Consider the following 27,743-nt stretch of genomic DNA (forward strand, 5'->3'; position numbering starts at 1 on the left):
CTGCCATAATGCATCATGTGTTTGTGAGTTGTCGGTTCTGGCCTTCTCCTTTTGTCGAAATTACAGCAGTCCCGTAAGAGCAGCAACGCTCCCCCTCCACTGTCAGTCACTACACGACAACAAAATAGAACTTTTCTCTGTCGTTTTGATTTAATAATAATGATGATGATGATTATGATTATGATAATAAGCAGCGGTCCATGTTTCAAATTAATGATGTCTTGTTTTTAGCTTAAGTTAACTCTTTTTCAATTATGTTTTGTGTCTGCCTCTTCTCTTCTTCATTTTCCACAACCTAAATCTTGTTTCTTTTCCTCTACTTAACCCACAACATTACTGCTTTGCTTGTAATAAATAAGGTTCAATTATAGGAACAACACTCCATCAATATTTTCATCAATTTTATGTCAATGTTTTAATGCGTAAACTACATTTATAAAGGTATAAATGTACCTCCACACATACAATAATGCACGTAAAAATATATAAAAGTAGTTTCTTTACAAGAAAAAAAAATTATTCACCTGAAATAAAATTAATCGTGGATAAATCTAAATTTTTGCTTAATTTTTTTGTTAATATCAATAAATTCGTTGAATTATAAATAATGAATAGAGCTATTTTTTTATTAAAATAAATATTAAGAATATTATATATAATTTTTTAAATTAAAAAAATTATATGTAATTCAAACTTCAATGAAGAACAGTGTAAGTATCATTATATGCACGACGATTGTTCCCTTAATTAATAGTAGTCTAGTGATTCAATTAATAATTTTTCGTTCAAGTGTTATTGGTCCGAATTTTACAAAAGTTATAGAATTTTTCAATAGAATGCGTCAACTTATATTTATAACGTGCTGGTAAAATTATAGCCATCAAAATTGAATAATATTTTGATAAAAGTTTAATATTTTTCCTCCTAACTACTATAAGATTTCATATTTTTAAAATATTTGTATATATTGTGTGCATGTATAGATTGTTTGGTTGGTGTGTATTCCTTCTTCAATTTATGTCTTGGACTTGCAAAACAGGGCAGAGGACCTGGGAAGAACTGTGCCAATTTACACTAGGAAAAAGCACTGTTAATTTCCCTTCAAGATCAAATGGTTAGAGAGTGTTGCCACTAAGATGCCATGTGCAATTCTTCTGCCAAATTGGATAAATGTTTCGCTACAATTCGTTTCTGGGATTAGTCAGCTTTTCAAAACCCTAAAAGATGTTCGTTCCTATAATTATTTATGACATTATAGATATATACAAATTTTATATAATAATTTATAATTTATTTTTTGAAGTAAGAGCGATGAACTATTATTAATTAAAATAAATTGATTACAATTGTTCCTATCGGATATCAATATCTAACAAAAAACCATTACAAGAAATCATACCACGACGACACCTACTATTAAGCAATATTTCACACATAAGGCGGGGCTCGAACACATGATCTGTAAAATTATGGAGCCTTAGCTTCGTCAACTAAAATATGCCTCATTGGCCATTTTGGTTGTATTAGTTTGTTTGTTTGAATGTAATTTAATATTACTTGTTGAATTTAATTTATTACGATATTATGATGTTGTGAGTGTATTGGAATGATTTTTTAATAGAAATTGTAATTAGTGAATATATTAATATCTTAATAAATTAGTTTGATAAAAAATAGTTAAAAAATTATAATAAATTCATAAATTGAAATAAATACCCAAACATTCAATGTGACCCAAATTTATGATGTAAAACTTATTCATGAAATTTCAATTTTAATAATTTAGTAGGCTAAGACATCATTAATTTCGAAATAATTTTCTAATGTCAAAAACCCTAGTGGCATTTCATGTGTAAGAACGAATTAATTAATGTTAATGATTTTGAATTGTGAGTTTATACTAAATTTGAAATTATAATAATTAATAGAAGGAAACGATGACATAAACAATGGTATATTTCTATTTCTGGCTCATCACCTCTTGCAAATAATGCTCTAATTAATAACATGGCAATTCCACAACACCCAATCAATGCAAGTGAAAATCATCTGAGGAGGAAATTTTAACTCCAATTGGGCACATCATCTTATGTATATATGTTAAATAATTTTTTATATTTTAAAATACAAAAAATATATATAAACCAATAAAACATATTTCACAAAGAAAAGAAGTAATTATAATTAATTTTTAAAATTATTCAATTAAAGATATAATTATTATTTAAAAATTAGTCTGATGTTGTCACTAGCCGTATTTATAAGTGTATTGTATGTTTTTTTAATTAGTTTTATTATTATACATAATTCAAATGAAATACATCATTTTTTAAAAAACATGTCCCATCAATTATAATCATTACATGTAATTAATTCTTTCTTAGTTAATATACTTTACACATCTCTTTTTGAGAAAATTATGGCTCAGAATCTTTTGGTAGGCCCAGCCCACAAATACCTAAACTCAACTCTACCGCCTTGCCCAATCCTCGATCCAACCCACTCCAGCCACTCGGCCTACCTACCTGATCCGGCTTCTCTTATACTTATTTCGTTAACTTTTGCCAGAAAGAAACCATAACCCTATTCTCCCCCACCCCCTCTCTCTCTCTCTCTCTTCTCGTTCTCCACCTTCCACCGTTCTTCTCTCTCTTCTTGTTTCCCTTATAAGTATTCCGGTGGTTTTTTTAATAATAACAACCATATCAAAAAAACTAATCTTCTATCTCTTCCTCTGATAAAATAGTTTTTCGTAAACTAAGTTCCTTAGTGGAAATCTTTCTGATTGGTTCTATTTGGTTACCTGAGGTTCTTTAGTGGAAATCTGCTTTAGGTCTATGTGATTGAGCTCGATGACTATTTGAGTGGCTAAGCCTTGGTGGCGTGTATTGAGTTTAGCAACTGGTGTAGTAGTTGCCGACTTTGGTGGATGTGGACTACCCATAATTAAATCTGGCTCCTACAAAATTTTTCACAACTCAAATTTCTCAGTAATATTTGGATTAGAGCTTTAGTTTTTGAACTCATCACTTGGAGGATTTTCACCTAACATCACATAAACTACCATCGTTATATTTATCCTTTCTACATAATTATCTTGAACATAATAATATTATCTCGTGGTAATGCTACTACTACTATAAATCATGAATTTTTTTATTTTTCTTCCCCCAATTTAGCAAGACGATGAGCATGACGACTCTTTGGGTGTCCCACTAGGCAATAAAGTCCTTTGACGAATCATCAATTTAAGGAAAGAAAAAAATAAAGGATCCCCCCCCCCCACCACCACACACGTACCATTGAAGCCCGCAATTATTTTAGGTTTTACCTGAAATAAAAATTGAACTGCTTTGAAAATTTACCACAATTATAAATATTATTTACTATATAAAAAGTATAAATATGTTTTTTAAAATTATACATACTTTAACAAATACTTAATTTTAACAATTCATCGTAGAAAAATATTTATAATTTTTTAAATAATAAAAAAGTATTCGTAATTAAAATAAATTTAAAAAAACTCACTATAATTTATCCATAAATATTTTACGTGTTGATTCTTTTGCATTTCACATTTTGGGAGGGATTATTTGTCAACTATAATATTTCATCTCAACTTCTTTCATTTTTTTAGTTTTATTTATCTTGTCCGCACATCACATAAAATATAATCATAATATTTTTGTTATTATCTATAATACATTCTACATATTGCATAAAAAATATTATGATTATTAATTCACACAATGATAATATTAAAGAAATAAAAAGCTAATTTCAATCAAACTCATTCCATCTTTTTTTTTATTACACTGATAAAATAAAATCACAAGCAATTACGATGAAAATACTCTAGAATTGAAGCAAAGTTTACACCCACAACAGGAATGTGAGGGATAAAATAAAATGAATTTTTGGGATGGGTATGGGTCCGCAGACGGACGTCACCCCCATCACAACGTGGATGTACACGTGGCCCTAGTTTCACCCTACCGCCTTCCGCCGCGTGACTAATCATTCTTTTCTTCTTATTATTATTATTAATATTGGAATTTAATTTTTGTCCAGATTGAATTGAATTGGCCCACGTCCATAAATTGGTTCAGAGTGTATTGATTATTAGTCGTCTATTGAAGTTATATTTTTCAACGACTGCCCCTACACTACACTCTACTCTTCCATCCATGCTCCTCAACTCTTGAAATAATCTCGTCTTTACCTTCTTCATGTATTAAATATATATCTTAATCATTTTATTGTTATACAATAAAACTTAGAGAATATAAAAAATTATATCACTCTTTGTACCCTACCCTACTCTCAGCATTTTATGTTTTTGGTCTGAAATATATAAACCACATTATGTTAGTCGGGACAGACGTAATTTTTTTATACTGGTTGGAATTATTAAATTTAGTATTCGTAACAACACTTTTTTCCCCAAGGAAAATAGTTTAATATTCTAATAGAACTTGAAAATTATGTATCAGATGCTCTTTCCTAAGCCCCAGCTAAAGCTATGGCCAGTGAGGTTACAGCTAAATTCACTCCCCCTGATAAGTATTCTGGAACTATCATCTGTAATATTACATGTATGAGCTGCCCAGGCATGGCACAGAGAGCGGTTAGCTACGGTGGCAGCGGCCCGAGCCAATTTTATCAATTAACATAAGTTATTAGTTAAACTGCGATATTGCATTCAGTTTCGGAGACATGTTCAGGAATTAGCTATGCGAATAAGAGTTCTTCACACCTGGAAACTTTGTGGCGCTCTTGGGATACGCATCTTTTCTGCAGATAATGAGTCGATCCCGGTGAACTTTGCAACTTGTTATGAGGAGCGATTATGCAAGGAAAATTACCATTCCAACAACTTCAAGACACATCCTATGTGAGAATCTCATCAAATTCAGTACAGGCAAGATCATAAATAATGATGAGGTATTAAAAGTTGCAGTAGAAGGCAATTCCTCATCGCAACTGCAAGATTTGACATGCCTGAGACTCTGCACAGAAATGATATCAAGAAGAAATGATCCAACATATCAATAGCATAGTCCTGTGTTGACCAGTTCCGGGTGAGGCTACCTCAGAGGGCATACAACAAAACAACATTAATTTGCTCAAAATGGTTTCCCATAGTCCTGGTTTGGCTGCTCCCAAGCTCCCAGAAGGCCTACAACAAATACAACAAACCAATATTAATCCGCTGAGGGGGGGGGGGGGGGGGAGGGAGAGATAGAGTTAATTAACTCTGATATAAATGCTAATAAGAACATAAACAAATACAAGCTCAAAATTCAACTAAGTCGAGAAATGAGATGACCAAAAAAATTATCATTCATGTGGCACTATAATGAACATGAAGTAAAACTCCAATCCATGTGCTAATCCATAAGCCTGCAATCAGCAGAGACGTATTTCCACTTTAAATCCTTGTTTCGTAGTTGACAAAATATAAAAACATAAGAAACAGCATATGGGAAATGCCAAAGGGGCGACTCGAGAACTCTAAGGCAACCTACTCTTCTGGAGATTCATTTATGATAAGATACTTCTTCATTTGTTAATCAGATAGACATCTTCTTTAGAAACAAAATATTAATGGAGAATGGATAATCAGGTTTCAATCAAGAATCCTCATGCCATACAAGCAGGATACTGACAATGACTTATTATATCTCCAATTGCAGTATTATAGCAAGACAGAAAGATTCCCGCTATTTTTCAGCAGTAATCTGCAAAAGCAGGCGTTCGCTGTTTAAAAAATGCAATCAAGTAGCAATATGCAAATCAGTAACAAGAATGCAAAAGCAAACTTCTAGGGAGTCATATAATGTTGAATATTTAGGAAAGGAATGGAACAGAAAACACAAGATTGGGAGTCTACGACTCTACCTCTTGACATCTAGTCATATGCTAATTAGAGTGGGATCTAGTTTCATGGTTAACAAATTATAGTGCAGGCAAGGGGGGGGAGTTTCTGGAAATCTTCCTTGAGTAACTTGTTTCAAAATCTTAGACAAGACTGGAAGATCAATTTTCTTTAATAGATATGCTACAACATAGAGCTGTTACACATAACTGTAAAGTAGACAGAAGACGCACTCTATCATCAAGAAAGAAATGCAGTGAAAGAGGCCAACGAAAGTACAAATGAATTATCAAATTAAAGTATAAGGCGTACTTATTGGTATTTCTCCCAGGGACATATAAATTGAATCATCATCACCAAGAATTCCCTGCAACAAAATAGAATTAATAAAATCACCTGTAGTAAATTGTTAAAACAAAGAAGTATTCTTTCTTCTCAGAGTACAAGTCTTCTATGTAGATCAGAAAGAGACACAGGAAAAGATCATCAGCAGTTGAGTATTTAATTTAAATCACAAAGAGAGATACGAAAAGAGTCACCAAGAATAGCTTTCCTTACCTCTGCATTAGGAAGACCCATATGATTGTGCAAAGAATTCAAGTCTGTAGGTACAGAAGAACAGTTTGGAATATCATTTCCAAGAAGTTCCGATATCATTAGTCCATAACCGTCCTGAACATCGGGGATCCCATTAGCATTATGCACATTATTAGGAAAGCCATCCAGGTCAGTGAACATATCTCCCCTGTATAACCAGTAAATACATTAATAAGAATAGCCAAGCATGTGAACTGTTGTGCAGAATATGAAGAAATGAAACCAGAAAACACAAAAAGAGTAAAAATTTTGTGGTCATAGTAAATGAAGATTGTTTGAAATATATGTCTACTTGTGGACTTTATTTAATTTTTCTTTTTTTGTTTTTTTATTGCAAATCTGTATCTGCAAATTCATATATGCAAGTGTCAAGATAAACTAACCTTCTCTCAGGATTATTGACAGTCTTGTCTTCTGGCCCAGTATCCTTTTCCAAATCAATAATCTCAATATCATCATCATTAACCACATGTTTGCCATTTTTATTAGGCAGATTGCCATTATTCCCCATGGACAAATCAACATCAATAGGTGTTGCTACTTTCCCGGTTTGCGTAACAGATGGAAAAACAAGCATGTGATCACCGTCATGATTCTCATTGACATCACAAGTTCCAACAAGATTCAGATCGAATGAACCTGGAAACAGCTGCTTCTCTTCCATGAACTCACACGAGTCAGCATGACCTTTGGGAAATAGTGAAATATCCAAACTTTTCTGATCAGGAGATAGAGCCACTTGAGCACTCTTTGAGGATCTCAGCTCTTCCAATATTGGCCGATTTTCCATTGAACTAGAAAGGGGCGGGGAACTATCAGATTGAGCAACCAGGTGAGGAACCCATTGTTTAAGTTTTTTGAAGTCCTCCCTATTATCAGCGTTATGATCTATTGCCCGTTTTTCACCTCTCTCCATAAGCAAGGAGTTTGAACTTCCAAAATCCGACAGCTGCTCATCTGGTTCTGTCTCTGACTCTTTGTATCCAGATCTTTCAGGAAAAGATCCAGACCTCAGGCATTGTCCTGACCTCGTTGTGTAACTAACATCCAGTTCTTTCTCCATTGCAGGAGCATTTAGAATCTCTGACTGAAGGCTCCTAAATTCATGATTTTGGTGAGATACAGCAGTACCAGCTGAACTGCCAATGTCAGTATCTATAACACGAACTCCAGTACCTTCCAAAAGTTCTCTTTTGGAATTATTCTCATCTTCATTCTTGGGATCTTGTTCACCCTTTGAACCCTTAACTGTCAATGAAGAACGAGCTTTAGTGGGAACATTGAAAAATTTGCAGTGTTTAACTAAATCAACATGGTCCTGACTAACAAGATTATCCTCTTTCACAGAAGCATTAGCCTCCTTATCCTCTTCATGCTTTTGGTGCAATTCATTACCATTGCTTCCTTCTTTCACCACCTTAGCCTCATCATTACTGGCATTGTCATACTTTGTGATGGGTTCCCCATCTCCATTTGATGGTAGATATTTTTCATTACTCAAAGTACTATCACTTCCATCTGCATCCTCCTTCAAGTTACGTTTCTCCAGTCCAGATTCTATATGAGCTTCAGTATCAACTTCTTGAGTAATTTCACCAGGAGATGGATTTTGCAACACACCACGACCATCTTTACCTGCAGGCTGCTCATCATGATATCCAACAGAAGCATCACTGTCCACCTCCTTCCCTGGGGAAACCTTACTCTTCTCAGCCCATGATCCACTTCTTCCCAACTCTTTGTTTACATCTGACCCATAATCTTTTAAGGATCCGCTTCTTTTCCTCCCTCTCAGAGAGCTCCTTGAATCCATTGGATTATATTCATCAGAATACCTTCTCCTGCCTGGTCCTACATCTAGAGCGGCATTTCCTAAACGGGAATGAGCTGATGCACGGCCATCTGCAGGAATCTGTATTTTTTCTACTTCATGTGGCCTAAAACCCTGAAAGTTGCTCACCTGGTTCTTCAAGCCATCAATCTGCCACTTTCCTGAAAGTGCATTTGGAGGCAGCACTCCTTTAGAAACCAAATATTCAGCAGCCAGTCTACCAGCTTCCACGAAAATGTCAGCCCCCCGTCGAGGAGGCAGTGTTGGCTGAAAATGCTTTGAACGACCACCACGTCCATAACCACCTCGATTGTAGTTCCTGTACTCAGAATTATACATCCGGTGACCTCTCATTGAACTTTCAGGCGAAATTCGGGAGGCAGCTGCCATACCCCCCATCCCCATAGCATTTGACCTGTACCCATTCCCAGGTCCACTTCGATGCTTCGCATGCATGTTTTCCAGATGTTCAGATATGTACTAGGGTGTATGTATATACAGTTCGATCAGCAACTGAGAAATCTCCAACGAGATGCCTGCAATTCAACATATCCTCATAATCATCAACCAGTCACCGGGGCCTCAGAAAATATTCAAAAAACTGAAGCTGCATCCGAACCTTTTATAAACAAAAATTGAATTTCCATATAAGCTACAAACTAGAACATCATCAGATCATTTTCCACCTATCAGCACCATATGGGAAGGCGCTATACATTATATTTTCACTTCTGGTACTAAAACAAGAAAGTGATGTATAGAAAAAAATAATAATAATAATTACCAATAGTAATTAAAAAAAATAATATATTAATCCTGTTCCTTATGTCCCTCCTACTAAAATTAAGACTATTACATACCAACAACAAGAAATCAGCTACTCGTTTCAAAGATTTCTTAACAAAACCCTAAAATTAAATCCTTGTTTCTGCTGGACTAGTGGATTAAAATTTTGAATATTCTCCCAGGCATAAGCGTCCCAGATAGATCGATGAGAGCAAAGATCAGTTTGCAGATCTGGTGATTTCTGAACCAAAAATTTGAAATTCAGCTCGGCAGTGGGGTTTACCTTGTCAAATTGAGTGAAGTCCAGAGCTGAATTTTAGGGTTTCAGTCTTTCAGATCCAGTTCACAGTTGTCATCATCAATTCAATTGCAACAACCCCCAAAAAAAGCTGTTCACCTCCATCAACAGAAACAAAGTCATCATCCAGCTATAAAGACACGGTACAAGTGAACATGTATGTGTAAAAATACGCAGGAGTGCGTGTAACCATCTGTAGAATTAAGCAAATTTTTGCAATCCAAGCACGGTCCAGGAATCAATTACAGTCTGATGAGAGATTCAGATACATATGGTTGAGTGCGTGCGCACAATCTCTATGCAACGATTGCAGGTCGTCGGATGGTAATAATATTGAGTAGGTGCAGTTCTGGTTCCGCCATTTTTACACACAAAATATAAAACAATAAACAATTCATTTCTCCTTTTTTCTTTTTTTAAAAAATTTTCTTCTTTTCTGATTTTGTGTTCTTGAGAGAGAAAAGAATGCGTTGAAGAAGAAAAAAGAGGGACGCGAGTGGGGGGGTTGGGGTCTTGGTCTAGTCGCTAGACAAGGCTTTTACAATGGACCTAGATCCACGCGCCTACGGATGTTTACTTTCACTTGCCCTAAATCTAATGCTTGACTATATATTTACTTTTCGTGGAATCAAATAGGAAAAACATAATCTTAATGCTTAAGCCCCCCTCCGCTCCATTTTACTTACGCCTGTTGTGTAAGAAATACACCATTCCTAATTTTATTGAAAATTTACAAATATTTAAAGTTTGAGACACATAAGTTTGAATGTTGTTAGACTTGTATTTCATCTATTTGTAATTTTATTATGTTATCGTTAATTATAGGATGAAACGCAGATACATCGTAATGTATGGGATTATTTGTATTTTGCTCTCCAATTTTTTTTGTTTTTACACTTTTTCATCCAATTTCTTTAATTTTGTTGTACTTTGCATTTTTTAGGAAATTATGATAGAATACTTCGTGCACGTGTGTTCCACGCCTAAGGCCGATTTAGTTGTAAAGGTCAAATGTAGATAGCTACCAACGTATGGGATCATTTGTATTTTGCCTCCCAAACTTTTTACAGGTTGGGAGGCGAAGTGAAATTGACCCCTTTCTTTGGGGGGTATCTGCATTTTACCCTTAATTATATTCATATCAATGCATATCGGAGTTTAGTAACACCATAATGATCGAAGGATTTTCATGAAATTTCTAAGATTAAAGAACAACTAACCTACAAAATAAGAGTTAGCCCCTTATGCTTAAGTCAATAAGAAATTTACTAAAAGAATAATCAAAAATTTGACACAGCATCGAGATAAAGTGACAATTATTTTGTGGAGTACAAAATAATGTAAGTTTGTTGAAAATTGGTAGAAAAGAGTGAGAGTGAATGCATAATACTTGAGGTCATATGACTGCACAATAGCCACCACTTATAAGTTAATAGAGAGTAAAATACAAAAGTGATTGCAACTTGTGATTCACCGTTTGAAAACTGCATGAATCAACTAACGAAAAATGGGGGCCCGCCTCATTTGTGTTGAGTTTTTATAGAAAATTATTAAGGGGGTAAAAATATATTATTTGAATTGATATATTAGCTCAATTTATTAAGACATTGTGTAATTATATAATAAAAAACATTTAATAATTACACTATTATGTAAAAATAAAAACTCTTTCACCATAGTGTTGTTCCATTGTATGTCACAATTTTTGGGTAAATTACATTTTGTTCCCCTATATATACTCAGTTATTCATTTTTGGTTATTAATGTTCATTTTTTGATCTCTGATATTTATGAATTGGTTCGAAATTTAATGGTAGAACCATTATCTGTAAGAATTTATAAATACATGGACCAAAAATATAATTACCCAATTCTTTTATAATGAAGAAGAAAAAAATAATGTTTATTTGGCTCAATTAAAATATATAGCAATAATAGATATAAAGTAGTACTTTTTGTTCCAACCAATAATACAGAACATAAGTATTTTTAATTATATTTGTTTGCATTTAATCAAGATAAAAATATAATTGCAAAAACTTAATTTGGATTCAAGAGCTTAAATTTGATATTATAAGTTTATAGAAATAAAACTTTTTTCCAGGTCAGAATTTGTTTTGAATTTTAGTTTTAATAAAATTAATTATCAAATAATGCATCATCTTATAAATAGTTATAAAAAAAATTATTATAAGGGTAAGTTACATTTTTTCCCTATTTAGTCACTTATTCACTTTTTGTCCCTAACGTATGCGTGACATGATTTTGGTTCCTAATGTTAATTTATAAAGTTTTATAAATTTGGTCCCTCATTCGACAGTAGGACCAAATTCATAAAAATTTGTAAATATTAGGAATTAAAATCGTGGGACGTACATATCAGTAACCAAATTAAATAGGCTATATATAGGGACAAAAAATCGAATTTACCTCAATTTTAATTATTTGCTGACTTACAAAATCAAAAAGCGATGTCATATTGCTTCGAAACAACATTGTACCCTGATAAATCGTAATGCGAATAAGCAATAGTTAAATTTAAACCAATCATATAGCAAATATAATTAATACACTGCAGGGTGTCATATGCTAATTTCGTTAGGCAAAGAATTTCTCTTAATAGGTCCGATGGAGTGTGAAATCCAGTAAATTTGAACTTCAATCTAAAAGACGAAGGAAAAAACTAAAGGTCACAGTGACACATCTAATAAAATTTGAATTACCAGAAAGAATGAATTGAGAAGTAGCAATCCCAGTAAAAATACTCATAATTATAGTTTTCTATATATATATATATATATTCCATGTCTACTTTCTATAGTAAAATTTCGAAAAATTTACATCTGTGGTCCAAGCGGCAGTCGATTCATAAGCTGCTGATAAACAGAGGCCCCATTAGAGGAGTTCAAACCAGTATCTGTTACAGGCTCCACTTTTGGTTCTCCTTTGGGCAGCATGTAGCCTCCTATGTCATTCACAGGCCGAGGTTGATGTCCTAAATATGGATTAACTGGCATTACTGGTAACTTGCCTTGGTTAGGTCCCAAGCCGAGACCAGGGAAGCCAGGCTGATTCATTCCGAACCCATAGCCAGGACCTGGTCCCAGCTGTGGCCTGCTCAGGTTACCGAATGAGCCCATCGAAGGTCTTTCATACCGGGGTATACTGCCGCGGATTTGAGAAGGCTCGGGCCGGTGTATGTGACTTGAAGCAGAAGGAGCTTGCCGGCTAGGAAGTGTGTTTTGGAGCCCGGAGTTGGAGTGGCCACTGTTGCGGGCTGCAGGTACGTCGTGGTTGTGCTTACCCTCATAAGTGGTTATCACTGACTTCAGGTCATGAGAAGCTCTCTCGACATGCTTACGGACATTGCAGCCAGCACTTGTGCACTTGTAGTAACTCCTGCATCAGATATTTCAAACAATCAATCGTCTGTTGTTACTTTTTAACAATTATACAATTGCTACATTGCTTGCTTTTGTGTAATTAAGCAATGAACCAGAGATTAACCTTGGATTTGGATTTCCTTTGACAACTTTCTGCCCATATTTGCGCCAACGATATCCATCATCAAGTATGTCCACCTCACTGGTTGTCTGGACGACAACTCTTGGCTCCCTTATGGCTCTGGTATTTCCACTCATCTCTGGAGTATAAGTTTCAAGTTTCCTAGAATGCAAAAGAGGTGAAAAGTATGCATTAAGTTATCTTCATATCAAGGCCCCTAATGAATAATTTAAATCAGAAAAGTGGAAACCTTCTCTTGGATTCCAACTCATCTCCTTCACCATCATAACCTAAAGATACACTGCCATGGGTTGCACGATCATCGTCATCCTCGTCATTTGAGAAAGTAGAAGACCTATCCACTCCATCCGCTGACTCATACTGGGTGCCACTTTGAGTCCTCAAAGTAGCATTAGCTCCATTGTTGTATTCTTGGCCTGGCAGAGCGGGGGTAGGGGCTCCTGCCACATTTCCTTGTTGCATAGCAGACCAAACGAGACCGCCATCCGGACCGGTTCCAGGTTGTTCGGAGTCAAGCTGCACATCGTCAAGTGCATTTGAGGACCCGAGAGCTGATCTGCGATTGGGTGGAGGTTTCGGGTGGTTATGGGCTCCCTTGTAGATTATCTCTGTAATGTGACCTTCATGAGACCGTTCCACCTTTTTCTTGACCGGACAATTTGGATGTGTGCACTTGTAGTAACTCCGAGGATACTCACTTCCTTTGACATGTTTCTGCCCATATTTTCTCCAGTTATAACCATCTTCAGCTGGGCTGCCACCAACATTGGGATCTTCACTGCTTCTTTGATCTCCATCCTCATGTGGTTCATCAAAAGGCGGAGAGTGCTCTGCATCACCAACAGGGTTATATGTCTGCTCTGGCACAAGATTGCTGCCTCTATTGTTTTCCAGATGTGATTCAGACAAATTTGCTTGCTGAAACAGTGCATTGTTGTTGTCAGAGTGGACTTTCACAGGCTCTGTACTTTGATGCAGAGGCATGGTATTGGGATGAACCGAGAAACTAACACCAGAAAATGAGTGTGGGGCGAAACCAGAAGGATTTACCTGGTCAGGAATAACAACAAAACATGAATATAAAATTAGTCAAAAACGAATAGTGGATTATGTCTATCAAGTCATAATAAGAACAGAAAGACACGTGGACACCTACAAATATACACAATAGGAGTTAGGGAGAGCGAGCAATTAATTACTTTGTTTGCTGCATTAAAGTAAGGGAAAGAAGCAGATTCGGCAACAGGTTTGAATGCAAATGATGAAGCGTTCGTAACTTCAAAAGTATTCTCCTTGCCCTTATCAGGATTCCCGGTCATTAATGAAGAGATTTGGTTGTTTCCACTTGGGGCAAACAAAAACTTTCCAGTTGTAGGAGATGGCAAAACCTGCGGATAAAGCAAGAGCATTTAAAAATAATGCGAGAAAAATTAGCTGCTTTCCCTTAAATAGAACTAGGAATATGACCTATAGTAAACCTGCATGATATTAGATGGCACATAAAAGACAATACAGCAAAATATAGTGCAGAAAAGCTCATTCAATCTGCAAAAGGAAGCTAAATAAACACTATCGCCCGCCCACCATCACAATCCTGGAGCTAGCACAAAAGCAACACCCCCCACCACGCAGATAACTAGCATGTCCCTTGTGCCTCTTAACTTCATTCGAGATCTCCTAAATTAATTTCTGTAACAGTTCGCAGGAAGGTTTTTCATGAAGAGCATACCAATGAATTGGAGAGGAAAACAGGAGAATCTAGCAGAGTTGTTGGGCTAAGACCAGGAGGAATTGTCAAATAAGGAGACAGAACTTCTGGTTTCTTAGAAAGGTCAGCAGCCCTGATGCTTTCTGTATTCAACCGTGGGGCATTAAATCCAGCCCTAGCTGCCATCCTCTCCACAAGACCTGCTCGGGAGCTCAATTTTGGTTCAACCGGAGCATTTGAGTTGCTTGGTTCATCACCCCCTACACTAGCTTGAATCTGATCCTTCTGATCATGTCCTTCAGGCCCTTGAAACGGGGGAACACTTTTATTTTCGCACTCAGAGTTAGCAGTCGGTCGTGCTGCAACGTCATCACTGATCATTGATGAGAAAAAGGCTCTTGGACTAGGGCTCGGAGGCATCCAGTCTCCCATAATAGCAACATGATCGTCGAACCCACCCATGAGAGTGATCCACTTCCCACTAAACCGAAAAATCACAGAGACAAAACAGAAGCCAGAAACCTGAAAGATTCAGGTGTACACAAGACACAATAACAGTAAAAATCAGATTCCATCTGGTGGTGGAAGAAAATCCTCTAATCACATTATTTATCCAAGGACAGCATAAACACATCAATCCAACAAAGCAGTCAAGACCGACATTTTTCACCTAATCAACAGATTCTCCCTAATTAAAAAGGAACCCATTAATTAAAAACTAAAAATTAGAGAAAGAAATTCTCATGCTATTTATGATATTCTCCAGCTCCCTTTCAGCACCATCACCATTAACAAGCAGAGCCGACAAGAGGAGGCCAACTGAAAACAATAAAGCTAGCTTAACAATGTCTATCAGAAACCAAACTCAGAGGCCGATCAAAGGATTCAAGAACTCTACTTTTAAATCAAAATGGATCAAAGGAAACTAACAAGACCCAAGAATGAATTAAATTACAGTAAGATTCACAGGTAATTAATACTACAAGCACAGTGGAAAAGCAATTAGTTGCTCAATCAGACATTTTCAAACCCAAAATCTTTATGCATGGCCAAGCTCAACTCGAAGGGATGATCCCAATTAAAGTCCCAATCTCCGAAAAGATAAAAAAAACAAGAATTCGAACAGACAAAAGGGACCCCATTCTTCAAATCCTAAAAACCCATCAAGATCTAACAAATAAGGAAACAACACAGTGAAAAAGTGGTAAATAGAAAAAAACCCAGAAAAGCAAACCACAAAAAGCTCTCTCTGCATGGACCATCATCAGGTAGACAAAAAAGGGGGGATGCCACTTAATTTGAGAAGCAAAACATCAATGGCCCAGGTAATAAATTCCTCAATAGAACAAAAATGGCAAAAAGGGACGAACAGAGAAACAACAAAAAACAAATTAAAAAAAAAAAAAAAAAAAAAAAAACTCCATCATTAGTAAATCATGAGCCAAAAAGATTAAGGCAGGCAAGTATTCAGTACCTGAAGAAAACATACAGCAGGCAAACTAAGAAACGGAAGCCCTTTTTCTGACTCTCCTCAGTTCAGTCTCTGCTTATTGAATGAGTTTTTTTTTCCTTCCTCCTTTCAAGAAAGCATACAACAAATAGCCCAGTTCCCTATCAATTTGCTTCTGTTTTCTTTCTCTACTTTCTGGTATGTGTTTCTCTCTCTAGAAAAATGGCTAAGCAGTTGCAAGAATGTGATGGCTGATGAGACAAAAAGATTTCAATTTTTTTTTTTTTTGGGTTTTGGTTTTGGGCAAAATATAAAGGGAAAAATGGTGGGGCTTGTTTGGGGGATATGGTTTTGGGGATCTTTTTCTGGAAAGCAAGATAAGAATAGTACATCAAAAACCTTTCACTCTGACAATTATCTGCACTGATTCAAATAATTGGGTTTCTGGAAAATTATCTAACTCAAATGGTTGGAGTAGATTTTCCATTTTTTATTCCCTAAATATAAGTACATTATATTAATGTAATATAAATGTAATAATCTAAATTATGTTACCTATAACAAATTTCATATTTTCTGGTCTAAAAAAATATATATTTTTGGTACTCGGCTGATCAATACTAATATAGAAAATAAATGACATCTACGTTCATAAATAACGGTTAATGATACTAGAGTACTCTAAAATTAAAATAATTAATTTATTCATCTTTATAAATTTTGCACTAACTAATAAATTAAGTTTTTTATAAATATAAGATGAATTTTACACTAACTAATAAATTAATTTTTTTATAAATATAAGATGAATTTTACACTAACTAATAAATTAAATTTTTTATAAATATAATATATTAATTTATTTTATTATATGATATACATGAAAACGGCAAGAAATTTAAAAAAATTACTTTTGTTGGAGTAACCCCACCCCAATGTAGGGCCAAAATGGGAACTTGGACATGTTTGACCAACCAATGGAAGGAGGCCACGCGGAGTAGAGGTTTGACTGGGAAAAAAGTAATTAAAAGGCAGGGTAATAATTGGGTGGTTAAATAATTGGGAAAACAATATAATTGCAGAGAATTGAAATTTTGGCAACTGGCGAGGGATTTGTAACGGCGGAGAGAGTGAGTGAGTCATGTGTACTGTGCTGTCTGTATTGGGTGTAGGTGCTGTAGCACGTGCTCCCTCTCACACTTACTCTGCTTTCCCACCCACTATTTTTCTCTTTTTTCCACTTATATTTACGCTTCCAGAATTAAGAAATATAAATAAATATTTTAGATGCCATCTCTATTTTATTTTTATAATTAATTTAATTGCCTTATAATATTTAATTAATTAAAATTTTAATGTAAAACGTAAATCTGGGCGTTCGATTTTATTTCTAAAAGTCCATTTTTAATTTTATATAATTTCAGTATTTCGAAAATTTGTTTGTTTATTCCAATATCATTAAAAAAAAATCCAATTTCAATGAAAATTTACTGCTCAAGTCTACTTAAAAACAATATTACCATATACATTTCTAGACCTCTAATATTTTTCTGTATTTAGCTGTGACGTGGATATGACGAAACATGTTGTCATGTCATCTTGACTTTTTTTAGAAATAAATATAACATTATACTATGAATTCATAATACATATATAACAAATCAAATTCAAATTAATTCCCATTTCTCACATATATAAATATAAATTTAAAAACACAGATACAAATATATTTTTAATTTTCGGATAAAACCCAATAAAGCATTTTTCACAATTAGAAATAATGAAAACAAAATCAAACGACTCATTTCCGGTAAGTATAACAAAAAGAAAAATATTTAGTAAATATTTTTTTTAATGAGATAGTTAGAATAAATTTGTATCCATTTACTTATTTTTCCATAATTTTTTGAAAAATAAATTAATGTATTAATAAAATTTATTTAAAAAAATAATTAAATTTGATTCCCCAACTCTTGGCGAGTGGAACCCATTTGTTGTAAATGCGGATAAGGACAATTTTGTTAAGACAGATGCGTAAATTAAACTCCTACAACTACGTACTAATAATAATAATTATTATCATTTTATTATTAACAATAATATACGTTCGGAGGTCGGAGCCCCCAAGAAAAATAAACCTAATAAACATATCCCAAATGCTGCCACCTAATATTAATAATAATTCTTTATTTAAAAAAAAAAAAAAACAGAGAAAGAGAGAGTTACGGAGATTCAAAGCAAAGCATTATTAGCCGTCTGAGTGCCCAAACAGACAAAAAAGAGAAGCCCGTTTTTATATTATTTTTATTTTAGACCATTTGCTTCTCTCTCCTAATATTTATGTATATTTTTTTTGAACTGTATATTAATTTTAATAAATTTTATTTATTTTATTATAAAAAGATCGATCTATAAAATTTTTTTGTCTCTAACTTATTCCTACGATCGAAAAGTGAGTTTTATTGTGTCTTTAATTAGAATGCAAATATAGTGAAAAATTTAATTTTTTGGTATATGATTTTGATGTTTATTTAATACATATTTGGTTAATAAAAATATATATTTGGAAAAGGGGTAATATATATAATTTATTTCAGAGGAGTATAATTGATATTTTATGAAAAAGGGAAAGCAATGGAATTTTCAAGATTGGTGATGATTAAAGTGATTGTTGGTGGATGTAATGATGCCTCTCATTTACTTATTTGATACAGTCTTGATTCAGTTTGTAACTAATGACTTCATTATTTCATTTAATATCCACTAAAATAATAATGGAAAAAATAAGGTAGAAAGGATGCTTATGGAATTTTCATGATTTTAGAATAACATTAATTAAAATAATTGGGATATTTCATTAGTTTTGTATTGATTGATGTAACGAATTATATTTTATAACAATACCAAAAAAAAAAAAAATAATTACTCAAAAAATTGGCAGCCAAAGGATGAGAATTTTTGTTTGATACACACACGCCAATTGGGAGTATATTGTAGAACCCTAATCTAATTCTAATGTAAGCTTGGATCCAGTCAATTTCTTTTTCTGTTTTCTTATTATTATTAAAAAAATAAAAAGGAAAAAATATCACGTACACTCACAAAACCTTGCTTGTGGTGTGAGACGAATGACTCACGATCAAAAAATCGTGAATCAAGTTTTATATATTTAGGTATATAATATATTTTTTTTATAATAGTATTTTATTTTAAATATATTTGTGATCAATATATTGAATTAGTATTCTAAAAAAATTTTGTTTGAAAAGCTTAATGAAGTGAGGGAGGGGAGAGTTATTACATATTAATTGGAGTGTTAAAATATTACAAGGTGGGTAGGGGGGGGGGGGTTGTAAATGTAATAAATGGATGATGATGGGACATGTTGGATCATATGATTGTCTTATCGTTTTTCTTTTTATTTACTCCTAAATTCGCGTTCTGCTCATGTACGGAGCATGTATTTGTCATCTTCCCAATTAAATACAACTCCAGAGGAATCACCGCATTAAACCTGGTATAGATAAGTCCACCACCAATTATTTAAGGTTGGATTTACATGGAATAATTTTAATTTTAAGTAAAATTTTTATACTATATAGGTTTGGAATTTGTTATAATGGTATAAAATATAAAATAAAATAAAAAGTCTAAGGATTTTTAATTTTCTATAACATAAATCTATTCAAATAAATTTGATAAACTGAGCAATCACCATCATGCCTAATCTTCCTTAATCAATGGGATCTAAAATAAAACGTTGTACCTTTCCCATAAACGGGCTCCTAAAAATAATATTTTTAATTATTTTTTTTAAATGGTATACATTTGTTTGGATTCGAATTCATAACTTTCAAATTTATTTAAAAAATTTCAATCTAACACTAAATTAAAGGTTATTTGGTTGGGATGAAAAGTGAGTGTAAAAAAAGCAGAACAATGCAATTTAACCCCCTCTGATATTGCAAATGTGCAAATTACCCCATATAAAAAAAAATAAATAGTAATTTACCTCCCTAGACGGGGAGATAAATTACTTTATTATAAAATATACAATGAGGTAAATTGCTATTTTTTTTTTCATATGAGGTAATTTGCTCATTTGCAATATCACAGTGGGTGTAATTTGCTCATTTGCAATATTACAAAAGAAAGTAAAACTTGATATATATATATATATATGAAATCCTTTTAGAGCCAATTTTTCTTTTTGTTCGAAATTGAGCAAAAAAAAGTGAAGCTTAAAGGCCATAGAAAATAAAAAATACATTTTTTATTTTTATTTGCTCTATTGCACATACACATAATTTCCCTCCAACTCTTTTTTGCTTCTGCTGATAATACTGGTACATAATTTTTCAGAAAAAGATAACCAATAGTAGGAAAAACTACTACATCGTTGATTAGTGACAATAATTTTTATTTTATTTACACTGAATAGTTTAAAATAAATGCACAATACTCACTTTAATGAATATATTTATTAATACGAAACATTTTCGTTCTTGTTTGATAAATATTTTTACTAATAAGATTTTAATTTTTTTTTAAATTAAAATTATTGTAGGATAATATCTTGTTTACTTTTTTATACAAAATAAAGAGAAAAGAATAATCAATAAAATTACAAAAATTAATTTTATCTTCTCAATCTATTTTTCTGGTACCAAATAAAAAGAATTATTTGAGATTTACCCCTCTTTCGTTCATACCAAATAACTTGTAGGAAAAATATTATTCTTTCTCTCCTCTTTGCCTTTTCACTTTCCTCTCACTTGAACCAAACGAACTCTAAACATTATTAATTTTTGTCAATCGAATTACCTTCATTAAGGAAAAAAAACACTCAATATATGGGCCCAACCATTTGGGGGCCCACAAAAAACCCAATAAACTTCAATATTAGGCCTAGGCCCAATCTAATCAGATCATCAGGAGTTTCTCCCATGGGTCAAATTCTGATCCGTCTAAGACTTGATCAAATTCAAATTAAATACATGCTGACCTCATTAAATTTATTGAAATTATAGTTATATCTCTTAATATTTAATGTAATTATGAATATTTTTTTATTATTTAAAAAATTATAAATATTTATTTAAATAAAAAATAATTATGCAGCCTTTAAAGATGAGGTAGAAATTATCACTTTACCTTTGCTATCTTTTTTTCTTTCAAAAAAAGCATTGAAAAAATATAAAAACATCTAAGTGTGAGTAGAGTAAATAATTCATAAAATATATTAGTCCTAGAAATACTTTAAAAAATATAAAATTATAATTCATAATTTAAAAGGGCATTTTGAATATTTTACCGTAAAAATGGATGCAAACGTAACGGAATATATTCGTTGTTAGACGAATGTTAATTTTTTAAAAAAAAATTGTAATTTTTTCAAACAGATATTTATAATTAAGCAAAACAGTTAATTTGATATGTAATAACATTTATAATACAGTTAATTTGATATGTATTACGGCGGTACGTGGATCATAATTCAAATCACGAATCGCTTCCCTCCCATTTACTATCTCGGATCTTGATGAGGTAGGTCAAATGTAGCAATCAAAATCACCTTTGTTAGAACCCCAAATTGTATTAATTAGGGCATCATTTACTGAAAATGGGGGTTCGACAAAGAAAGAAGAGTGATAGCATTTCATCACCTGTTTTTGTCAAACCTAAGCTGGATAGCACAACCCTAGATGGTCCACACTAATACAATGCAATTATGTCCATAATTATGTCTTAATCAATTCAAATATTTCAAGGGCACATTATGGAGCAAGCAAAAGCAAACGCAAGTTAGGCCTGATTTGAACTTATGATAGGAAAAGCTATATTGATGCGGCTTGCGACTCAATCAATGTCCTCACTTTGCAAGAACATGTCTGTTCTGACTTTGCATGAACTTCACGATTTTGTCCTGAAAATGCGTTAGGAAGAGGAGACTTGGGAGTTATAAGCCACTCAAGCTCTTCATCTACAATCAATTTGGGACGTTTATTTACATCGTATATCAACAGGACTGTGATCTCACAACATTGAATCATAGATTTGTATTAACAACAAGAAGTTTTGGACCTCAGTGGAATACACATGACAAGGGCTTAAACATCCTAACAGAGTAAATAAACCTCATCAGTCTGCAAAAATTTTGACAGGAAACAACATTTTCAATGCAGATGGCACAAAATTTCCTCAATCTCAGCACCTGTAATGAAAAAACAACCAGAGTTTGTGTCTTGCATTGATCCTTTGCCATCACCTTCTGCTCCTTAAGCTATGTATTATTTACAGTGGTAAAATGTGGAACTGGAGACCATATCATCAAGGTTCCCTTTCTTGTGATTCGTCGATCACTGAATTTTTCACCGAGATCCCATCAAGTATATCGCTTTCTGAATCTGTCTGCAGCTCCTTGAACTTGGCCATAACTTGGATCATCGTTGGTCGCCGGTAAGGCTTGTCGTCCAGACACTCGAACGCAATTTTGAGGTAATGGTACAGTTCAGCATCGCCTGACAAACTCGTTATTAGTTCAGGATCCAGTATCTCATGACTCCTTTTATCCTTATGCAGCTGCTTTGCCCATCCAACAAGATTGTTGTCATCTCCAAACTCCAACGTGTCGATTGGCTTCTTGCCTGATAGAAGTTCAAGTAAGACTACGCCATAACTATAAACGTCTCCTTTAGTCGTGCACCTGAAACTCTGGTAATACTCAGGAGGGACATAACCTGGAGTCCCTGCAAGTGTACTCACGCTTAAATGAGTGTCGAGGGCGTTCACTAGTCTTGCCATTCCAAAATCAGACACCCTCGCCTCAAAGTTCTCGTCTAGAAGCACGTTGCTAGATTTCATATCACGATGGATTATGTGTGGTATGCAGCTGTGGTGAAGAAATGCGAGGCCCCTTGCTGATCCAATTGCGATCTTTTTTCTTGCTGGCCAGTCAAGCCTCGTCCCTCCGATTTTGTCCCGGTCGTGAAGAACTGCCTCCAGGCTTCCCCATTTCATGTACTCGTAAACGAGAAGCCTTTCCTCACCGATCCTACAGTATCCCAATAAGGGCACGAGGTTCCTGTGTTTTATTTTCCCTATCGTCTCCATTTCTGCCATGAATTCCCTGTCTCCTTGGCCCGTCACGTGTATTAGTTTCTTTATAGCAACAACAGTGCCATCCTTCAACTGTGCTTTGTAGACATCACCAAAACCGCCAGAACCAATCAAACTATCGGCGCTGAATCCGTTTGTGGCTTCAAGTAAATGTGCAAACGTGAGCTTCCTTAATGGCTTTTCGAATGTGGCCACATTGATGCTTAGAGGCTCTGGAACGCTGGATAGTTTCCAGCTGCTGCTGCCAGAGGTTGGAAGGCTGTCAATGTACTTTTCTCTCTTTTCTTCCATCTTTTGGCTTTTCTTGGCTCTGTAGAGTGCATATAGAAGCAGGAGTATACACGTAACAGAAGCCATAATACCGATCACCATTCCTACAGCCATACTTTGCTTCTTCCCTCGGTTAGAAGAGTGTGATGCACGATGGCCATATGCAGAGCCACAAGGAGGCAAAGGAACCCCACAAAGGCCGGAATTATTTTCGTATCTTGAGGCCGGAAAAGTAGTCAGCTGCCCTCCAGAAGGAATAGGCCCTGAGAGGTTATTATTAGAAACATCAAGATCGCTGAGAAACGAGAGGCCCCCTAATGACCCTGGTATGAATCCCTGAAGCTTATTGTGGGAGAGATCGAGAACTCCAACACTCTTGAGGCCACCAAAACTGAAGGGTATTTCTCCAGTTATATTGTTGTGCCCCAGATTGAGAACCTGCAGAAAGCTCATCGCTCCTAAGTTTTCAGGGATTGTCCCTGACAAGTGATTGTAGGAGAGATCGAGGTAGATCATGCTTCCATTGCCTGCAAAAGTATAAACTGTTACACCGGAATAAATTCGGGTTGATGGGCAAGAATGAACCATAGGAAAATTCGCCAGCCTATCAGCACGAATCCCTTCAAATTCGACTAGTCCCCCGGCACCTCTACATTCCGTCCCACCTTCATTTCTGACAAAGGCAAACTGCTTTCCTGAAACAACTCCAGGCACTATAAGACCAGTTTGTGCAGCAAGCTCCATGGGAAGGGGACCTGTCAACTCATTGCTATTCAAATCTAGCCATATCAGGCTTCGGCAGTTGCCTATTCCTGATGGAATTGCTCCACTTAGAGAATTATTTCCAAGCTGAAGGATAGCAAGGTTGACAAGATTACCAATATCGGAAGGGATTGCCCCAGAAATCCGGTTGCTGGACAACGACACCCAAATTAGATTGGTACAGTTGACAATGGACTTCGGCAGACTTCCCATTATAAAATTGTTGTTCAGAATCAGGGTCTGAAGATTCCCACCATTGATACAAATGCCTTCAGGAATTTCACCTGTGAGATTGTTTGCCCACATGACTACATCCGAAATCTCTGGCAAGTTCCAGATTTCCTGTGGGATTGAACCATTCAAATTGTTAAAGCTGAGATCAATTGTCCTCAACTTTTTGCACAGTCCGAGCTCGGACGGCACTGATCCTGAGAGATAATTATTAGCCAGCAACATTTTTTCAAGAACTGCATCTGGTGTTCTTGAGCAAAACTCAAACGGTACTTCCCCTGTCAGAGTATTGGAACTGAGGTCCAGAACCTGAAGCTGAGTACATTTCGTCAACGAACGTGGCACCGGACCGGTAATGTTATTGAATGCAACAGACAGATACTTAAGACTCGTAAGAGAACTCACAACAGTATCTAGAAAACTGCCTGAGAGCTGATTATTACCAAGTTTTAGACTAAAGAGTGAAGAACAAGAGACGAAGTTTGACGGAAGCCCACCGGTTAGCTGGTTAGCAGAAAGATCAAGCTCCTCAAGTGTTCCACATATTTCACCCAACTCTTCTGGAATACCTCCAAAGAACTCATTATGGGCCAATACCAATTGCCTCAAATTCTTCATTTTACCGAACAAGGCCCCTGGAATCTTGAGCTGGATTAAGTTGTGGCTAACGTCTAGAGTTTCAAGGCTCTGGCAGCTCGTTAAGCTCGCCGGAAATCCAGTAGCAAAGAAACCATTGTGGGAGAGATTAAGTATAGTGAGATTTGAACAAACCCCAAAGTCGAAACTGAGGAGATTGCCACTAAAGTTATTGCTTGAAAGATCAAGATTTTTCAAAGACGCCATTGAGTTTGTCATGAAGGCAGGTGGTAGTTCACCGGACAAATGGTTGTTGGAGAGGTCAAGAACCGAGAGGCTCTTGCAAGAGGAGAGAGTGGTTTCTAGCTTACCAGCCAACTTATTGCTTGAGAAATTAAGCAGATTCAAGTTTTGGCAATTGGAAAGAAGGGAACTCAACAGGCCTAAATCGGAAATCTTGTTCGCGGAGAGGTCAAGTTGAGCAAGAGAAGGTCCAAACTTGAGACTCCCACCTGAGATTGAGTTGTGGGAGAGGTTCAAATAAGCAAGTCCACTGCAAGAGATGAACAAAGAGTCTGCGGCAAGTGGCTCTGAGAAGCTATTGAGAGATAAATCCAGAAACTCAAAGCTGCAAGATTTAGCAGAGGAAGAAAGATTTCCATAGAAAGAATTGCCACTGAAAAGAAGCGTGGTGAGACTGTTCAGCGCCATGAGATCAGAGATTTCAAGGTGGCCAGTTAGGCCTGCATTTGTGAAGTCGAGCTTCGTGACTCGGCCGCCATCATCAGAGCACGAAACGCCATTCCAAGAACATGGGGTTGAAGAAGATGGGAGCCAGTTGCTCAAGAAGCCTTTCGGATCAGCTTCAATTGATGACTTCTTGAAGGCTAATAAGCTGCCAACTTCACCTCCATCATTCTGTGGCTTTGCGGACAAATTTCTCGCAGTTAATCCCATGAAGCAAAAACCCATAAGAACCACTGTCAGAAAAGCAGCTTTCTTGATCGCACTTTGATTGTTGTTCATCCTTCTCTGCAGGTATTGTATTGAATCCCTCCAACTGCATAAGATCAATCTTCTTGATATTTTGGGGTTGATTTTTTCTGCACAGATTCTATTCTCCCACCTCCTCCCCCTGTTTTCGCCACTTTCTCCAACCCCAACTGTTTATTATTCACCCCTGCTCTTCATATCCCAACCTTTCTTGAAGTTCTTCCCTGAAAACAAACAGAAAAGGAAGACATAAACAACTGATTCAACAGGCAAAAACTAAACACAAACCTAATCAAAACAAAAAAAAAAAAAAGGAGGGGGGGAACTAAGACAAAAGGCAAAAATCATACGTACCTTATTACCAGGAGCAGTCCATATACAGTGGTGGAGGGAAATAGGACAGGTGTTTATATCTCAGTGGGTACAATACACCAAAGTACTCCCCCCTGTCCTTTGAAGTTCGAGTTGTACAACAACACAGACAACTCTCAGAGTTTGTTAATGAAAAGGGTACTACGTAAATAGAATGAAATGAGCCCAACACACCACTCACCCAAATTCAGCCACCAGCACCACCACCAGACTCAGACACTCCACAGTTCAGTCTGTACTCTAAAAAAAAAAAGGCTGTCTTGACCCTTTCTTGGCTTTCGGGTACGATGTTCAGAGCTGTCGGCTCTCACAGACAATTTGTGAACTCCATTAATATACTACTACTACTATACAGCTCACTAACAATCTGTATCAATGTGTGTGTGTGTGTGTTTGTTTGTGTCTACAAATTAAGAATCAGAGGGAAGGCAAAAAAGAAGAGAAAGAGGAGGATTTTTTGATGAAGTGAAATGGTGTGTTTGATCACGTATCTGGTGGGGGTTCCAGTCAAACTTGGGATTTGATTCTTTTTCCTTCTTTTTGTGCGCCTCTCACTTTCTTTTACGGGGAGAGCATCAACGCCTTTCCTCTCTCACGTATTACTTCTTGAGAGTATTTTCAACGCAATTCAGGGAAATTATCTTCTTCAAATCAATTATAGACTAAGTATAATTATTTATTAATTATATAACAAATATTATATATTTATCATATAATTAATTTAAATTCAATTTAATTATAATCTTGGCGTGGGAGAGGTGGGACAAATTTTCCTTAGTTGACGATTTTTTTTTCTTTTTTTAATAATTCCCTTTATTTTTTTTGTGTGGGTTTTTTGGCAGTATTAGTTGCAGTGGTTGGGAGTATTTTGAGTGCAAGATAGGCAACAATTCACCTTTCACCCTCTTATTTCTTTCTTTCTTTCTAATCTATCGCCTTCTCTCTCATCATAAATCAATGAAATCAGACAAGAGAGAGAGAAAGGAGACAGTAGTAGTTCGACGTGTGATTAAATTTCAATACATGTTGTCTGGATACTGATCTTGATTAATTTGGGTCACAGTTCACGCGTCTATAAATAGTATCATTTTTCCATATTCAGTATTTATATCAATTGTTTTAGACTTGATAAGTTGATATTTATCGAATTATTTAATTTTTGGCTAATTTAATTCAGAATATTTGAATAATAATCCCAATTGCAGTCACCAAAGAGTCAACAATCATCGCTTCAATGTCACTTCATGATCTTTGAACAAGAAATACCAAAGATTTCATCACGCGCTGTCCAAATTGAAGCTAAATTGGTGTAATAAATCCAAGAATTTGAATATTTTTGGAGCT

The 27,743-nt window shown here is 35.1% G+C and overlaps 3 protein-coding genes across 5 annotated transcripts; all 3 read right to left on the reverse strand.

The window, feature by feature from the left end:
* Nucleotides 1–4,850: 4,850 nt before the first annotated feature.
* Nucleotides 4,851–9,892, reverse strand: LOC105175042 (uncharacterized protein At4g26450). 2 transcript variants are annotated; one of them, XM_020698290.2, is made up of 6 exons: nt 9,379–9,892; nt 6,862–8,845; nt 6,440–6,626; nt 6,194–6,248; nt 5,095–5,182; nt 4,851–5,012 (listed from the first exon to the last, which is right to left on the reverse strand). In XM_020698290.2, exons 2-5 carry the CDS (start codon nt 8,763–8,765, stop codon nt 5,130–5,132), a joined length of 2,199 nt encoding a protein of 732 aa, XP_020553949.1. In that variant the 5' UTR covers nt 8,766–8,845; nt 9,379–9,892; the 3' UTR covers nt 4,851–5,012; nt 5,095–5,129. The 2 variants fall into 2 exon arrangements, with proteins under 2 accessions (XP_020553949.1, XP_011095657.1); XM_011097355.3 differs by having other exon boundaries at nt 4,851–5,182; nt 9,379–9,891.
* A 2,197-nt stretch (nt 9,893–12,089) lies between these two features.
* On the reverse strand, nt 12,090–16,427 carry LOC105175043 (putative WRKY transcription factor 2). Its single transcript, XM_011097356.3, has 6 exons — nt 16,101–16,427; nt 14,648–15,148; nt 14,118–14,306; nt 13,148–13,968; nt 12,901–13,059; nt 12,090–12,792 (listed from the first exon to the last, which is right to left on the reverse strand). The coding sequence occupies exons 2-6, from the start codon at nt 15,086–15,088 to the stop codon at nt 12,231–12,233; spliced, it is 2,172 nt and encodes a 723-aa protein (XP_011095658.1). The 5' UTR covers nt 15,089–15,148; nt 16,101–16,427; the 3' UTR covers nt 12,090–12,230.
* A 5,680-nt stretch (nt 16,428–22,107) lies between these two features.
* LOC105175044 (receptor-like protein kinase BRI1-like 3) lies at nt 22,108–27,006 on the reverse strand. 2 transcript variants are annotated; one of them, XM_011097358.3, is made up of 3 exons: nt 26,581–27,006; nt 26,382–26,473; nt 22,108–26,251 (listed from the first exon to the last, which is right to left on the reverse strand). In XM_011097358.3, exon 3 carries the CDS (start codon nt 26,058–26,060, stop codon nt 22,407–22,409), a length of 3,654 nt encoding a protein of 1,217 aa, XP_011095660.1. In that variant the 5' UTR covers nt 26,061–26,251; nt 26,382–26,473; nt 26,581–27,006; the 3' UTR covers nt 22,108–22,406. The 2 variants fall into 2 exon arrangements, with proteins under 2 accessions (XP_011095660.1, XP_011095659.1); XM_011097357.3 differs by having other exon boundaries at nt 26,382–27,006.
* Nucleotides 27,007–27,743: the final 737 nt, after the last annotated feature.

Source organism: Sesamum indicum, linkage group LG12 (genome assembly GCF_026168435.1).
Source record: "Sesamum indicum cultivar Baizhima isolate 11 linkage group LG12, ASM2616843v1, whole genome shotgun sequence".
NCBI classification, from domain to species: domain Eukaryota; kingdom Viridiplantae; phylum Streptophyta; class Magnoliopsida; order Lamiales; family Pedaliaceae; genus Sesamum; species Sesamum indicum.

Excerpts from the sequence above, each read along its gene's own strand:
- LOC105175044 (XM_011097358.3), bottom strand. The coding sequence starts at position 26,060 with ATGAACAACAATCAAAGTGCGATCAAGAAAGCTGCTTTTCTGACAGTG.
- LOC105175042 (XM_020698290.2), bottom strand. The coding sequence starts at position 8,765 with ATGCATGCGAAGCATCGAAGTGGACCTGGGAATGGGTACAGGTCAAAT. Across the intron at positions 6,249-6,439 it reads TGGGTCTTCCTAATGCAGAG|GGAATTCTTGGTGATGATGA; the intron begins GTAAGGAAAGCT and ends ATTTTGTTGCAG. Across the intron at positions 5,183-6,193 it reads CCTGGGAGAAATACCAATAA|GCCTTCTGGGAGCTTGGGAG; the intron begins GTACGCCTTATA and ends TATTTGTTGTAG.
- LOC105175043 (XM_011097356.3), bottom strand. The coding sequence starts at position 15,088 with ATGGGTGGGTTCGACGATCATGTTGCTATTATGGGAGACTGGATGCCT. Across the intron at positions 13,969-14,117 it reads ACTTTAATGCAGCAAACAAA|GTAAATCCTTCTGGTTTCGC; the intron begins GTAATTAATTGC and ends ATTCCTGACCAG. Across the intron at positions 12,793-12,900 it reads AAAGGAAATCCAAATCCAAG|GAGTTACTACAAGTGCACAA; the intron begins GTTAATCTCTGG and ends TATCTGATGCAG.